At 42.3% G+C, this 17,965-nt stretch overlaps 1 protein-coding gene across 1 annotated transcript in view; it reads left to right on the top strand.

Annotated features, from left to right (window-relative positions):
- Window positions 1–17,965, top strand: part of LOC137295002 (uncharacterized) — a 29,242-nt gene that overhangs the window by 2,392 nt on the left and 8,885 nt on the right. Inside the window, exons 2-7 of the mRNA XM_067826245.1 lie at window positions 11,712–11,857; window positions 12,612–12,735; window positions 13,577–13,804; window positions 15,078–15,275; window positions 16,012–16,221; window positions 16,911–17,129. Coding sequence (XP_067682346.1) covers window positions 11,712–11,857; window positions 12,612–12,735; window positions 13,577–13,804; window positions 15,078–15,275; window positions 16,012–16,221; window positions 16,911–17,129 — 1,125 coding nt within the window. The remainder of the gene's footprint in view (window positions 1–11,711; window positions 11,858–12,611; window positions 12,736–13,576; window positions 13,805–15,077; window positions 15,276–16,011; window positions 16,222–16,910; window positions 17,130–17,965) is intronic.

The following is a 17,965-nucleotide window of genomic DNA, read 5'->3' as shown; positions in this document are numbered from 1 at the left end:
AAAAAAATAAACAAATTTGAAAAAAAATATATTTACTCTGATCCCACACTGTAATATCAAAACCGTTTAAAATCATGTATATTATATTAATATAATACCAGCTTCATTGGAACATTGTTACTATGAAAACGTACGTTTTGCTGGCATATGACGTGTGACTCCCATATCTAGTTTTGAGACAGCCAACCAGTAACGTCATCACTGGTGCAGATGGTATGGAAAAGGTATTCAAAAGTCAACTGTGACTGTACACCGTCTGGTGCTCCTTCTCGGGGGATTTGTAAACATGTCAGTTTTAATCTGTGTAATGTTGTTTACTCTCAGTCAAAGTGGGCTTGATGGCCTCGGACCCAGGGTCGGGTGCTGGTCAAACAGGTGGCTGCGTCAAGCAGACGACGGTTATGTAACCATGGAGACCACTGGCAGACGACCGCAAACATGCAGCCCGCTGAGTTCCTTCGGTAGATGAAAAGTACACGTATAAGGCACATTTTAGCTGGTATTATATGTTGAAAGTCATCCGTAATTTCATTCTAGAGCACATAAACACCTATGTATCGAATCGCAGGAATCTACTGTCCTTGTGGACTGTGCTTGTTTGCTATGGCAATTGCTGATTGTGATCTTGGCAGAAATAAAACCAAAATAGCAAGCCATTAAAATATTGATGTGTCATTGTGGGAATACTCCAACCTTGGTTTTCTTGTGTGTTGTGTCATATATTGTGGCATCATGGAGATACCATTGAGTATGAATATCTACATCACCATATTCATTTAACGATGGGGCAGTGGTGAGTTCGATTCCCCACACGAGTACAATGTGTGAAGCCCACTTCTGGTGTCCCCAGCCGTGATATTGCTGGAATATTTTGAAAAGAGGCAATTCTTGTCTTATTTCTGGCACCAGTCTCATTGAAAGCATTAAGAAACTGAAATCCAGTTTTCTTTGATACATCTTTCAATCACAATGCCACTTCAAAAAAATCAACTGTCGATACAATTTGACTGTAGTTTAACGCAAATATGTTCAGATGCATTCAGTGGTGGAGGACAGTGGGATGGCACAGGGGTTAAAACACTTGATCTGGAAGATGACTCCCTGATTCGATTCCGCCGTGGGTACTCTGTCCACAAACCAACGACAGCGATGTTGTACACCAGCACGCTCCGATAACTCCATTTCACAACCACCCCCAACACCCCACACCCCAATATACGTAATGATATACTCGACTCTGTAGGAAACAAAGGATTCGCGCTAACATACGTGATGATATGCTCAACTTTGTAGGAACCAAAGGATTCACGCCGATAATATAATGATATATTTGACTTGATAGGATACAAAGAATAGACTCTGGCACGTGACGGCATATTCGACTTTGTAGGAAACAACATGTGGCAGCACACACGCCCATATTTTTGAAATCTGAAAAGCTGTCGTCTTTCAACAACGGCGCTACAAAGACAACAGCAGTAACAACAAAATATTTCTCTTGGAATTCCAGTGTTCTGACATTCCCAGAGTCCCGTCTTTGAAGTTTACCGCCAGATATTGCCCTCATTGATTTTTTAGGAATGTTTCGTCCACTTGGCAAAAATTACTTATTCTAACATTTAAAAGCAATGTTTTCTCTTTTTAACACAATATTTTAATTGTCGGTGGTTTCTGTTGTGAAGTGCAGCCGGCCATGTTTGCTCAGTTCAGTCTCATGTGTTTGTGTTATGTCACAAAGTTCAATTTGCCACCGATTTAGGTTACCCCATGGGGCATATGTGCCGGTGTTTTTACTCCGCGAATATGAGGGCGCCCGACTGGATCTCACGATCTGGTGTTGTCGCGTGTTGAGCTGCTGTTGATTAGATGCCACGGTCGAAGGACGGGGTCCGGCTCACCCAACAATCGCGGGCTGGTGTGAGAAAATACACTGAGAAAATCAAGCATACAAAAAAGAGAAAACACAAATCACTCAACATTATGGCGCGAAAACTGTTTGTTGAGCGAGATATGCAGCATGTGGTCCTCCAACCATTGAGAACAAGCGCTGATGTCGACGAACGTTGACGCAGAGCCTGGAGGGCTGTGTCCTCCGAACACGCCAAGTCCATACTGAACTCGTATATGCCATGCATAGAAGACTCTAACACGTCATGTAGAGAGGACTCCTACACGCCATGTATATAGGATTCTTACGTGTCACGCAGAGAGGATTCCTACACGCCATGTCCATACTGAACTCTTACACGTCATGTCCATACTGACATCACAACGTTATGTCCATACTGAACTCCTACACGCCATGGCATGACGACCTCCTACACGCCATGTCCATACTGAACTATTACACGCCATGTCCATACTGAACTCTTACACGTCATGTCCATACTGAACTCCTACACGCCATGGCATTACGACCTCCTACACGCCATGTCCAGTCAGACCTCCTACACGCCATGTCCGTACTTCATCCTGACCTCCTACTCCCCATGTCCATACTGCGAGGAGCTCGGAGTTTATCACCCAAAACTGTGTTCCACAGGAGATATCGCTTGTGTGAGATCATACGATATCTCCTTGGAGATATTGCTTTGACAGTAAATTTTGTACAATGCCTGGACAATGCTATGACGTCATAATTTTGATGACATCAAGATGCTGTGACATCGCTGCACTGCAAGTCTAATGGTAACACAGTGTGGAAAACTAACGAAGAATGATTTGGGATGATAAATGGAATCTCACCCTCGTCTGTATTGATATCAATTATATCAACACTCGTTGATAAAGGTAAAAATATTCTCGGCAAGCCTTGGATATTTTTAACTTCATCAACGTGTTGATATAATTGATGTCAGTAGATACATGGGTGAAATTCTCAATACATTCCCGGTGTCTGTTGCCTGATATTACGGTTATATTAATATATCTGTGCGACGGGAACGACGGCATAAAACACATTCACTACTTCAATGAAGAGGCAGCTGTTAGGGAGGTATTGTGTTCAAACGATGACAGCCAGTGCCACAGCAACCTTTCGAATCCCTTCGATCCTTTATGTTAAAAAAGAGAAATAATTTCATCGGCATGAGCTTGACGTTCCAACTGCTCTCTAACATCGTGACACGTTATAGTAATTTGTTTCCCTATCTCCCCTCTGTATCCATCTGCAGACGCCACGTTTCCTGAGACGGCATGAATCACATGCAGCATGGAACCATTCAGACAAACAAAGTCCGCACTCCTTCCGGAACCTGCCATCGCGTCCATATGTATCGTTAATGCACAGGCTACACGTGCACAGCTCCTGATGTTTTCACTCGAATGTCTCTTGTCTTTACCATATGCTACTATTACAGGGGCGGGTGAGGGTAGGCGACGTTAGGTACCTGTACAACTTACTTTCATTATCATAATCTGCCAGGGCCCCGTTTCACAAAACTCTCGTAAGCCTAAGATCTCGTAACTTTTCTCGTAGCATTTGCACCTCCTATGTTACAGTATGCCAGGAACGAGAGCTACGAGAAAAGTTACGACATCTTAGGCTTACGAGAGTTTTGTGAAACAGGGCCCTGGACACTCCCGGTATAGTGTAATGAGTCGGGATCTGACGGTGACCAGAGTTTGGCGAAAGTGCCGGGCAATGAAGAATCTGATGTACCACTAAATTAACCTTCTGCCTTATGAACCCCAGCTACGTTTCTTAATTACGAAATGAACCCTAAACAAAGTCAAAGTACAGAAATATATCCGGTACCCTAAACGGGTTAGTCCATATTCACCAGCCCAAACTGAAACAGTATGTGGTCTTGTGCATCGTAAAATATTCATTTTGTGTATGGTCGTTTTCTGCATACTGCTACCAAACTCATATAATACATTTATCTTACCTCACACATGAATGTGATCACTTTCTGATTGGCTAAGCGCTATTTTATTATTTTCAATGTACCCCGCTTACAGGCCATGTATTGTTTTCAATGTACACCGCTTCTTATGCTTCATGGTAGTACTTTTTATCTCGAACAACATTGAATCGCGCATCATGCACGGAAATTACCGATGTTTTGCGATTGAAAATCGATGGAAGGGAGATAACTCTAAATCTGTTTACCTTGTGTCGTCTGCAAAATGGCGATTCGCCTCGCATTCAGCAGAAGTGCTTCAAACAGTTCAAAATTAACATTCAGGTGTTCGGTAAGATAAATACGTTGTTCACTGGTCTCTCGGGGTCCATGGGCTCATGTACCCTCGAGGGCTCGGGGAACATAAACAAACCTGTGCATAATGTAGAACGTCGTACCAGTGCATTTGGACGCTTTGTATTGAAACATCCATCGGGTTCAGGGAACATAAACACACATCAAGAGGTACATCAACCCATGGGGACCGAACACGTCATTGTTAATTCTGAACTGTTTGAAGCATGGACATCAGATCGTTCACTTCAGCCAACCTGTGTGAATCAAACAATCCGAATCTTGCATCTTGCTGTTTTTCCTGCAGGTATTGTCTTAGTAAAGTGGGCAACGGTGTAGTTCCCCTTCTAAATATTCACAGGTACTACATTGGAAGGTTTTGTAAAAACTTATTTATTGAAATGCGAGGCAATTTTTTTCCGAAGCCATCGCTAGATTTTGCAGACTACAGAAGAAAAAAACAGATTTAGAGTTATCTCCCGTCGATCTGCATTCGCTAAACATCGGTAATGTCCGTGCATCATGAGGGATTCAATGTTATTCGAGATGAAGAAGTATTACCACGGAGTATCTAATGAGTTGCCATTCGCTGCTGGGTACATTGATATGTACATCGCTTGTAAATGGGGTACATTGAAAATAACACAGAAGAACGCTTAACCAATCAGAAAACGACATTGCGGTGGGGCGCGGTGGGCGAGCTGGTTAAAGCGCCGGACTTGTGATCCAGCGAGGTTGAGGTGACGGGATCGAGCCCACCTGTGACTGGGTTGAAAAAAGGCCTTGGAGTCAACATTGTGTGCAGACTCTTTTAGTGTTGTCACAACTCCTAGTGAACAGTGCCCAACCCTGTGCACGTAAAAGAACCCACGAATCAGTTGGTATATGACCAGAGTGTGGCCACATGAATACGTGCATACACATAGTTGCGGGTACAGCTACGTGCAGTAAACGTTAACAAAATACTATGTGTCCCAGTCCACCCAGCTGTGAATTTGGTACCTAATCAGGATGAGAGTCCCCCTACAAAACTCGGTGCGCCAAGTGGCAGAAGGAGTTGTATACTCCTCAGGGAATTGATATTGATAACACAAAGTGACTTTGAGACTGACATCCAATGACCGAGGGAACCGCATACCAGCGCCTTGAGCAAGCACTAGATGCATGGATATGTGCACAATATACATATCCTGTAAATGTAATAAGGAAATTTATGTGTGAGGTAAGATAATGCGGAATGGACATGTAGGGTACATGCATACTGACTTTGAGAACGGTACGTTTCCCTTTGCAGTGTGCGTTTTTGTATACAAAGTACGTTTCTGTATTGTAAATGCACACTGTAAAGGGAAACGTACCGTATCTGCAGTACCCTTGCCGACAACGACCCCCTCAGCCTCACAGAGGCTTCTTGTCTGTTTAAATGGGATTATTTGTTTCTATCAAACTTATTCATATTCGCGGTGTAAACGTCTGTGGCCTCAGGAAATAACACAATTTGATGAATAGCAGCTTTTAATTGCACAACCCGTGAAGTTTAGTTCATCTGCATGTTAAATCCGTGATTTACTAACAGAAGAGAAGAACTTCAGTTTTTTGTTTACACCAGACCAGCGACACAGGAAGCAGCTGTCTACTTGACACCAGATGGCGCTGCCTCAGACTCTCCCATGTGTTATCTAACACCCTGATCAGACAGACAGCGAAGGAAAGTATATACACAAGTGTCAAGCTGACCTGACGAGCCTTCAGAACATGTCCATAAACCAACTGCAAAACTGGCACAGTAGTTGGTAACGGTGGCGATGTTGTGTTCGTGTCATCAGCTGTCTGGTGCTGACCCTGAAGCAGCGTGGGGTTGGTGGGGTAGCCTAGTGGTTAAAGCGTTCGCTCGTCACGCCGATGACCCTGGTTCGATTCTCCGCATGGGTACAGTGGGTGACTCCCACTTCAGGTGATATTGCTGGAATAATGCTAAACGCGGCGTAAAACCATACTCACTCGCTGAAACAGTGTGATCAGATTCATTAGTTCGTTAACTGTACCTACTTTATGTAAACAAAGAATATAAACAACAAATAATGTTTAAGCTCTTCGCTCAGATACTTTTCATTAAGTCAAAATACAGATTTTAATAACCGCCTCATTTTCAAAAACAATATCAAGGAACGTAAAAGAACAATCAAGAAGCAGAATATGTTTTACGGGATTCCTAAAGTAGTATTGTATTGTGTAATGTCGTCCGGTAAACCTATCGTTTTAAGTTATATTTAAACTTGTCAATGCTGTTTTGAACGCAAAGCCCATGGATGTACAGCTGTCATATTGTTGAGATCTTAAATGATGATAAATATGCTAGCAACTGAGATTAAATGCCGGTGTTGACAACTTGCTTGTTTGGACAGCTGCCAGTTTGGACAGTTTCCACTGTATAAAGTAATTCTGTCATTTAAAGAGGCAGGTACAAGGACACCTGTCATTTAGAAGGACAATGCGTTCCATACCTTAGAAAGTCTAATTAAGACTTAATATTCTCTTATCTTTCTGACGGGATTGCATTGTATTGTATTGTATTGTATTGTATTGTATTCGGATTTCTGGTGCAGGTTTCTCTCTTCCACCCTCAACCATCGTCATACACACTTACGGACGCACTCGCCAACCCCCAGGACAAACGCACACACGTACACACATATCACGAAGATAGGATTCTTCAGCTAGGATTGATCTTCAGGGAGCAATGTGCATCGACATGACATCCTTTATGTTGACACACGTTCTCCATACATTCCATGAGCATCTTGTTCATTATGTTCACAATTGTATATGTCGGAGTTAAACCAAGCTCACTCACTCATAACTCAAACGTTTGGAAGCTAAAAGTACTTGACTCAAACAACAAATGGCACAGCATACTTGCATTAATTTGTAAATATTTCACAAAACAGTGGTCATGTTTTTCCAGGCAAAGCGATACCCCTACAATGCTGATAGTGTCAAATCCGATGTTTACGTTCCCGTGGCACAGGTATAATTGATTAAGTACTGGTTGGTACCTGTCATCTCACCATCTTTACACGTTCTTCAATTAAATATTTCCCCCCGGCCAAAACCATCATCGGTGTACATTAAATTTGGCTTGTCCGTGAAGAACAGCTTATGAGGGGCAGTGTGTATGCCCCTTACGCTATCTGCCATTGATTCCTGCCCGTGTGTCGAGCATACGGCTAATGCCTCAGAAATATTCGACCCAAACACAAATAGACCATTTACTACAAACATTCCAGCGCTACCGCAGGCGTCAAAAGACACGCATGGCGTTGCGAGCACGCCATCTTGTTTGCTTACGTCATAAGGCTATAGCCTTGTAGAAAGCAGCATATACAGAGAAGAAGTACATTGTTGTTGGGGACGACGTTGATACTTGTCTTGTTTCGTTTGAGACAGTGGCGTATATAATATCGAACCGTAAACGATTAAAAGGTTTAAAAGTAATATATCCGATATCATTTTGCAATAAATGAAATAGTAACGTGAAGTAATGCAACGGGTGAATCCAAATGTATTCCTCATTTCACCCAAAAGACATCGAGGCCCAGATGATCTTAATCAGCTGATATAAGCCAAATGTGTCTCAAGCCTTTGTTAGAGGACGACGCCCTGTCAGTCTGCCATACAGACCCTGAAACAAACGCATCCAAAAAAGAGCATGCAAGTCTAGATTATTTGGCAATTTGTGATTTTCAGTTTCAGGAAATGAAGACAGACTCAGGGCTCCTTTTCATTATATTGTATTATTTTTATATGTTTCTTCTTTTTTGTAAAACATGTTCATTTCAGAAACTAGCTGTCTGACAACCAGTAAAATACTTTACCAATAATTACCAGAACATATCGTCAGTTTAAACGACATATTTTATAAATTTGTTTAAACGTTTTTTTTGCGCCAAACAAGTACTTGTGGCAACTGTTAATGCTTGTAGGGCACAGATGTTAATATACTGTACCATAACACATTACAAACTCTACAACACGGACATACAAACAGGTACATGGAGTTAGAGTCCCCAAAATGAATTGTAATATAACTTGACCAAAAATGTATCTTTAAAGAATCATTATGACAGAAAGAACTTTCCAGTCTCTTGATAGATTATGGTATGAAAATACTTCGTAATGAAAAGCGTTTAAAACAAGAAAAAATTGTGCCCCGGGACACGGATGCCCCCGCTGCTGTAGGAAGAGGTCCCCACACTGAGTGAGCTCTGATGGATAGACTTAACCCACTATTTCACTATCATCAGACAGAAATTCAACAAAGTTGATCCAGGCTGGTGCCTATGTGAGTGTGTAGCATGTTTTTTATATGGGTGATAAGTAACGTTATTTACGTGTCTTATCCTGTGTAGAGAAGTTCTAAACTTAGAAACCACACCCAAAAGATTAAACGATAGAGCATGCCACTGTTTTCGCTCGTTTTAACATTTTGTTTCATCAAATGCTTGAGACTTCTCACTATACTGCAGATGTGTATTATCGTGTCTGAAGTTTAAGCGGTTTACCGCTTGTAGTGAACGATCTATCTCCTACAGACATAGAGATACATATAACGTACGATCACGGCTGATCTCTGGAGGACATACACGAAGGATTTCTCTGTAAACGGATTAGTCCCTGGTATAATGTTTCACGGGAGCGTTTGAAAGAGTTGCCACTAGTTTGTCAATGAAAGCTTAGTGAGACCCCTGCCGACGGAGATTAATGATATATCTTCCCACATTTCCTGGGTGGGTGTCTTAATTTGACGCTTGGCTGCTCTCACCACAGGGGGTATGACACATTTGGTTTAGACAGGAAGCTCCACACATTATACTGAATAAAGCTTCTTCTAGTCACTTTATCGACGCATTATGTCAGAAAGCCCACGTTAAATCTCGAAGTCATAATCATCTGTATCGACGCCGGATAAGACCCCACAGACGTTTAGTCTCAGAAAAATAAAACCCTTAAAGAAACACATGTAATTTAAAAGGAATCCCTGTGAAATGGGTGATTCAGTGCTAGAGGAAAGCTAGGCTTGATGCATCTAGTGTGTTCAGTATAGGTAATGTTCGCACGAGGGGGAAGTAATGCAGTTTCATGGATGTGAGACAGATATTCGTGTGGAGTTTCTGGCTTGGCAAAAATAGTGCAGTTCAGGGATTGATCATATGTTATTGGGTGTATGGTATGGAGAGACAGAGGTGTGTGTGTGCCTGTGTGTGTGCTGTGTGTGGGGGGTGGGGGGGAGGGTATTAACTTGTCAGCAAAATATGGCAAGGGAGGTGATGGGAGGAGCGGTAGCGGGATCATGCAAATGGATGGGGGAGAGGGTAGTCGTCGCTTTCCCCTGTCGCTTAAACTAACAAAAATATACAAATAACTTCATTTAAAGAGGCGCAATTTAAAGAAGTATAAATATCCAAGAGAGCCCACGCAAGTCTAGAAAATGTGGCAAGTCTAGATTTCCATAGCTTCAGATTTGTTTAGTCTCTGAAAATGAAGAAAGTCTCAGGGCTCCATTTCATTATATTATTTTTTTTTTTCACTATGGACATTTTTTCAGTAAAATATGTTCATTTCAGAGACTAGCTGATAGTCTAATAGGCGCCCCGCTGTACTCGTAGCTTCAGCCACGATTCAGGGGGAATCTACGCTTGTTCCATCTGGGGTGTTTGTGGTACAAGGAGGGTTGGGCGAAGGGGAAGAAGTGTGGTTCTGGGACTGGGACACAGACTGCATGCCTCTCCCTCGAAAACTGGAAAAGCGAATTACCAGTTCCATTTAACTGATCATAAAGGCTGTCGAGTCGAAGTATTGCTCACATTGCACTGTTCAAGTTCAGCTCGAATTTTAAATACCATGGCTTTATGACATCGTAATGGAAGGTTGCCATGGTTACGCGTGAATTGTTTAACAATGCAGAGTGGTAAAGAAATATTGTTTTCATATTGTTTATGATACAAGAATAATCAATTTGGAAATGCGTTCTTTGTCACCATGCAGTTTTCTTTCGAAAATACTTTCGAAAACGTGGTCTAAAACTGCGTTGTCATACGTTCCTGTACAAATTTGATACCTTTGAACGTGAGAGGACTTGTTAAGCACTGTGAGATCACTGTCGACGTCCGCGGCCGAAGCGTGATGTCACGAAATGTTAGCATAGAGAAATCTTATACATCCTGCCCCGGAACTTCATATTAATGAAATGCAATTGCATTCTGCTAAGGCGTGTATGTGGGGGATCTCACGCTTGTCAAGGATACGTACCCTAAATCCATTATTCTCTGCACTGGATAACCTGCGGGGTGCATTAGATGAGGTTTGTCAAGATAAAGTGGAGTTCTTCTCTAGTAGGATATATGGTCTGCTATGCTCAAAGAGGCGACTATGCTTGTCGTAAGAGGCGACCAACGGGATCGGGTGGTCAGACTCGCTGACTTGGTTGACACATGTCATCGGTTCCCAAATGCGCAGATCGATGCGCATGTTGTTGGTCACTGGATTGTCTGGTCCAGGCTCGATTATTTACAGACTGCCGAAATATAGTTGGAATATTGCTGAGTGCGGCGTAAAACTAAAATAACTCTCTCACTATGCTCAAAGAGTATTTCTTCCAATGTCAAATTGTTTTGATCTATTACATCAAATCAGAATAACCTTATTCGATCAGTTTTCTAAATTTTAAATAAACAGCTTTGACAGGTTGCAGAGAAACATAGAAATTGTCCATTTCATTCATAACAATCTTAAGTAGCAGGAGTGATGATGATGATGATGATGATGATGATGATGATAATCAAAACGTCAAAACGTCATCAGCAGCGCCAGCGACGTGACGGCGAATAATTAAAAACAAAAACTAAAAACGTGTATGTAAGGTAATGCTGATATTGTTTCAGAAATATAATTTTTTCATATTCTCCTCGTACAAATGCGAATCTACAATATAGATATGATAGTGTATATTTAGGCTCACCGCATGCCCACTATGTTTAGATTAGTGGAAATGTGAGGTTGTCCTTTCACCAAACCAGTCAACTATGACAGTATCATGTACATCAATTAATAGCACATTTTCACCAAACTGAGTTGGGCGTACTCAGTTTTGAGTATTATCTCCAGTGGCCATTTCTTCATCCCGCTTACGTCACTATCAAGACCCGTGAAGACCCGGGCTAGAACTGGTCTTCAGTAGCCCATGCTTGTCGTAAGAGGTGACAAACGGGATCGGGTGGTCAGACTCGCTAACGCTAACGTCTTCCCAATCGTATCCCAATTGCGTAGATCGATATATGTTCATGATGTTCATCCCTGGATTGTCTGGTCTTGACTCTACTATTTACAGACCGCCACCGTATAGTTGGAACATTGCTGAGTGCAGAGTTAAACAACAAACCAACCAATCAACACCAAGCCTGCTATTACAGTGTATTATTACATAAAGTTATAATCACGTGTTTTCTGTTATAGGTTCATACTCTCTGTCTGTCAGTGACGTCACGAAGAGGACGGCCACGTTGACATGGAACGACTTCAACCCCGACGGCTTGGAGTATAAGCTGCTAATGACGTCAGATTCCTACAAGACCAATCTAACAGACTGGCAACAATACTGGGTGAGAATCGCCACGCACCCCCTAGGGATATAGCTCCTTTGTCTTATCACATGTTGTCGTTTTGTCTGGTGTTGTCAGCAATAGCTATATGGCGGTGGTCTGAAAATAATCGGTGACTGACATCATGCGTAGCGATCTGTGCACTGGGATACTATGACTTGCATCAACCAAGTCAGCTAGCCTGACCACTCGATCCTGTAAGTCGCCTCTTACGGCAACCATGGGTTGCACTAGACCAATTCTATCGCTATCGTGGCATGGTAAAAATGGAACTGGGAAGCTGATGGCCTTGACTACCCCTGTCTCGAAGGAGACTTGAGTCTAACATGTTAAATATGGGATTACACTTTCTTAGTAAAGTACAAATTCTAGTATTTTTTTAGTTGACACCCAGGATTCGAACCCACACCCTCAGAGCCAGGCACCTAATCGCCAGCACACAAAGTCAGCCGCCTAACCCACCCAGCCACGACGACTTCCACGTGTTACATTTGACCACTTTCTAAATGGCATCATGTAATCAGAGACTTGAGTCGCAATGCAGAGTTACTCCACTTATATCCGTCAGGATCAGCTGATGGCGGGATCGACTCCTTTGTCAGTTTACCTGCACAGACAACCTGTAAAGAGTCTTCGACAAGAGGCGTGCTTTGCATTTCCTTTCGGATTAAAGTGAGTGAGTGAGTGAGTTGGGTTCAGACTTTATGAACTGCTGAAGAACCCAGTTTTTATGTATGTATATGAATGTTCACAGATTGGGGCGAGTCCGCGATACGAACTGACAACACTGGTACCTGGGACTCTGTACTTCATGCGCATCGGCTTGGGGATCGAGACGTTAACCAACATCACCGAGGTCATCGTGTTCCGGACAATACGTATGTATAAGACATAGCCACACAAGGGCATTGTAAGTAAATGGTAAATGAAGCCTGTCATTACTAAGTTGTGTCCGTTCCTCTATTTAATACAAAACGTACTCGATGTTCCAGAACTATTCTTCCTATGCAGACCTAACACACAGTACACATATAGAGAATCAAACCATAGTCTTCGGTGGTCCGACACTACCACAGCTCGTTCGCCGTCAAACAAGCTGGGTTCCGTCTGATAGTGATCGTAGCGCTGTGAGGAATACTTGACAAGCTGTGTGAAGAAATGAGTGCTTCTACACTTTGAAACGATGAATGCTTTATAGAACGAGTAAAGTTTGAAGCATGCTTTGTATTTTCGGATCAGGAACGATGAATTCTCTGTCACTGTGGTAGCCTATTTGCAGTAGACTTTCTTGAGTACTTGAATAGAAATTACGATCATTTTTGTTTCACAAGATTTCTTTGTAGTCTCATATTTGGTAGTGGTATAACGTCGCCGACATAATGTTCGTTGTTCGGGTAATACATGTCTCAGATGTGTTGGAAAAGTTGTCGCAGTACTCTCCTAATGAAAGTTTTTGAAAATGCATGTGAAATGGAACTGGACTAAACGTCCACATGGAAATGACCAACAACTCTCATGTAAACGGTCTCATAAGCTCGGTTTGTGACTATTTTGACATTTAATCTGTTGGTTTTGACTTTAATCGGTTTTTTAAAATTAATTATACATGTATTGAGTATACTTATATTATGAAGAATGGTTCTTGGTAACTGAAATCTAAGAAACAAGTGTTTTTCCCATCTGATGCCTTATTTTCTATAGAATCTCTATGACTTCCAGCTGTGGACTTCTGCGTAAACAACGGCGTACGGTATGAGGTTGGCCGGACGTTCAACCACGACTGTGAGGACAACTGCACATGTCTTCCCAACGGCAGCTTCGACTGCACCCCCATCTGTGAGGAACCTACACTGCCCGACCCCACACGGTGTCATCTGGTGGAGGAGGAGGAGGTAGAGGGAGAAGAGTCATGCTGCGCCGTCAGGGTGGTGTGTGCACCGGTGATGGGTGAGGATAACGGTATTTTACTCTCAGAGTGAGTGAGTGAGTTTGATTTTACACCGCATTCAGCAATATTCGAGCTATATGGTGTCGGTCTGAGTCTGGACAATTTAGTGATCAATAGCATGAGCATCGATCTCCGCGTTTAGGAACCGATTACCCTCAGAAGGCTGACGCTGTTACGTGGACTGACACTAAGTCCCAAACTATATGATTAATCTATTATTGTCACTTACGCCCCGGAATGTATATTTCATTGCGCAAACATTCAATGTAGAAGCTATGACAACATTCTATAAACTACATAAACGAGATAAAGTTAAAGTCATTTTGACAATATTTTCATTGATACATATGTGTATAATGACAAGAGATCTAGATTTGGTTGAAGTTGTGTATGTGCTAAAAGATTATTTCTATGCTGTCTGGTTTATTATTTGAAACCGGAGGCTACATTTGTCTGTGGTGGTAAGGCTTTGAAAGTAATTAATTTGAGAGTAACTTGAATTAAATGAGGAGTGTTTTACGTCTCAATGTTTACTACAAGACATGAAATAGGGTTCTTCATGCTCAACGACTGAACACTACTCACAGAGACGATCCTACAAAGGCGTAGGTGGTCTTGTTCTTCAACTCAAGTTTTAGACGATCACGCATTCTTAGTGTTGTGAAGTGAAGTGAAGTAGATGTTTATTTTTATCTTTTACAATTAATTAATGTCAAACTAGGCATATATATTGCAATACAGCTGTACGTATGTCCCAAAAGGAGCCCAGAACAACTCTACATGTCAGAGCTTATGCTGTGTTAACACATAATCATTTTAAAGTTCTATACGACTTTTATGTATGTTCTCTGAGGTCGAGAAATTAACTGTTGCGTGTTCGTGGTTTTGTTTTATATTTTTTTTAGTGGAATTTAACATTAATTATGTTACGTAGTGGATCTATAATATAATTAATAGTGGGATTAATAGTGGGATTAATAGTGGGATTAATAGTGGGACGGGCCTCTGTGACATCGAGACCATTCGCAGGTTAAGAGGCAGGAGCTAGCTTCCACCCAGAAACGTCCTAATCGAATCAGAAACACCATATATAAACCTATATTTATTATTGAGCGCGTAATCGCACTTGTTATTAAGAAAATATGATGTAAATTACTTTAGAATTTGTTTGATTGCTTTTAACAAAAATAAATGTTGTAAATCACTCTTTGGTAATATGATTCGCCTGTGCTCAGTAATTCAGAAGCTAAATATCCACTCTATTGCCTTCAGTGGACTGTGTCCATAACGACACTGGCAGTACCTACCAACATGGAGAAACATTCGAGGCCGGGTGTTTAGAATGTACGTGCGATAACGGTACAGTCTTGTGTGACTTCCCTGAGTCTTGTGAGAGACCGGATGTGACGTCGTGTCCCGAACCCCAGGAAGTTCAAGTCGAAGGACAGTGCTGTCCTGAGTGGAGATGCGGTACGTGGCATGTAGGTCTGGGTTCGAGTCCATACACGGGTGTACTATGTCTTACCATTGTGTATAAGAGTATTCCCTTTGACCAACAGGGGTGGTGTGGTAGTCTAGTGGTTAATGCTTTCACTTGTCACTTGAAAAGACCCGGGTTCGATTCCCCACATGGGGGCAATGTGTGAAGCCAGTTCTGTTGTTCCCCGCCCTGATATTGTTGGAATATTGTAAAAGTGGTCTGAAACCACACTCAATCACCTTGACCTGCAAGTGAAGGGAATCCTAAATATGTGTGTGTGTGTGTGTGTGTGTGTGTGTGTGTGTGTCTGTGTGTGTGTGTGTCTGTGTGTCTGTGTGTGTCTGTGCGTAGGCGAGGGTCCTGTAAAGTCCACTAGAATTCTAAAATCTACCACTACTTCAGTGACACAAACTTCATATTTCATGTCAAGACTTTAGTACAATGAACATTTTTGTGTATCCATCGGGACGAATCAAACACACACACGCTAAGACACACATATCCGCGCCAATACACACACACACACACACACACACACACACACACGCACGCACGTAAAACTCTGCTTTTTGGCATTGTGATTTTATGACAGTTTCATCGAATAACAGTTATAACAACATATGTGAGGTAGCCTCGAATTATCAATGGCAGGGTTTTATGCACTGAATTCTCTCAGTTATCATCTCATAGCTATGCCACCACACCCTCTTTTCTTGTAATGTTCAGGTAACTACACCTGTGAGGATGGCGGCGAGGTCTACAGCAACGGCGCGATGTGGAGGAGAGAGAGCACATGCCAAACCTGCAACTGTGAGGAGGGTCACGTTGCCTGCCACGACCTGTGCGAGGAACCCACTAGGCCGGAGAACTGCCCCAGACCTCATCTTACCAAACTCCCAGGCAGCTGCTGTGACGTCATTGAGTGCTTACCCCCAGGTAGGATAAGTAAAAGTTTAAAGGTCAGGGACATGAAGCACTTGAAGATAACATGAGCACTGTAGAGAGAAATCAGTCGTTGATGAAAAGCAGTTCCTGGTTAAAGAATGTCTACACTTTGCGGCATTATTGCGTTAATTTCGAGGTGATGCGTGAGCGATGATTGCAAGCTCGTGATCGAAACCATTCTTGGTCGGCTGCTAGTACGGGTCCACAGTTTTCATTCTAAGCCACAGTTTAACATGGACTCCCTTCTCATGCACATTACACTGGTGGCCGAGGAGACCGGTTTTAATTTCATCTCCTCAATGCCAGGCGCCAGGTACCGTAACAAAAAGTAACTTCCGTTAAGATCTTTGCTGGACGCGGGACAATAATATATCTTCTAATAGGAATACGTGTTTAACATTCTAAAAATTACTGATACTGACGTTATATGTTTTAAATACATATTCAGTAATTTAACTTCAAATTGCACGCTTTTCTCAATGATTTGGAGAATTCGCTGTTCGTGTGTGACCCATCAAGGATCACCATTGAGAAACTCATACTACAGACTTTTTAAGATGTAAAGATTCAAGCTTTACAATAAATGGTGTATGCCTTTAATTAGTGTTTTATATACTATGATAGATAAATTGTAATAGTATTATTAGGCAGTTCCGCTATGGGTATATTCTCTGTGTCAGAGGGTGAGTGTTACTACGAACGAGAGGCGTATACTCAAGGCAGCTACCTCACCAACGCCAAGTGTGAGTTGTGTGTGTGCACCGACAACAGCACCGTCCTCTGCACCCCCAAGCAGTGCCGTACCGTGGTTGTTCCACCCCCAAATATCTTCTGTCCTCACCCACACATCCGGAAAGATGGCTGTTGCGACACGCTCTGGTGTGAGAACCCGGATCAAGGTAAGGTGCTATCCAGTCTAAGTAAACTTAGTCTCAGTGTATATCGTTACACTCCACCACTGAGTCTAACAAAACCTAGCAGAAGGTCGCGTCAGGTAACCTTTGAGCGACCAATGACGGTCCAGTCAAACGCGAGACGGTTAAATAGATTTAACCAATCAGACAACGGCTATTATTTAGGGATCGGAGGGAATTTCAAAATATTCAGGTCACTGACACAGATCTCTCCACAAACAAAAATCCGCATATAACACAATCATTTGACCTGCAGTATATACGCTTTGGGGCTTCTGTTGACATGGTTACCATGAGCTAATATTTCCACAAGATGACATCCTCGAATATTGCCCAAAACACCATTTTCAGCGACTGTTTACTCGGAAGCGATCGTACGCTAAATAGCATTCAGAATCGTTCGGGTACGAACCTTTTCGAGATAAAACAATTCGAAAGGTATGTGCGAATGTCAACTTTCGCGATTTGGTAAGCTGTGTTCTGATTGGTCAGTCTCAAAGGTTACCTGACGCTACCTCCCATGAGGTATTGTCAGACTCAGTAGTGTAGTGTAACGGAAAGTACTGAGGATACAATTACTTAGACTGGGTGATATCACATTGGTTGGTTAGTTTGTTGTTTTACACTGCACCCAGCAATATTACAGCTATATGGTGTCGGTCTGTAAGTAACCGAGTCTGGACCAAACAATCTAGTGATAAACAGCAACATCGATCTACCCAACTGGGATACGATGACATGTGTCAACCAAGTCAGTGAGTCTGACCATCCGATCCCGTTAGTCGCCTTGTACGCCAAGCATGACATATTGAGGACCAATT

This window comes from Haliotis asinina, chromosome 8 (genome assembly GCF_037392515.1).
Source record: "Haliotis asinina isolate JCU_RB_2024 chromosome 8, JCU_Hal_asi_v2, whole genome shotgun sequence".
NCBI lineage: Eukaryota > Metazoa > Mollusca > Gastropoda > Lepetellida > Haliotidae > Haliotis > Haliotis asinina.
The sequence above is the reverse complement of the archived record's forward strand: the minus strand, read 5'-3'. Positions and strand labels throughout refer to the sequence as shown.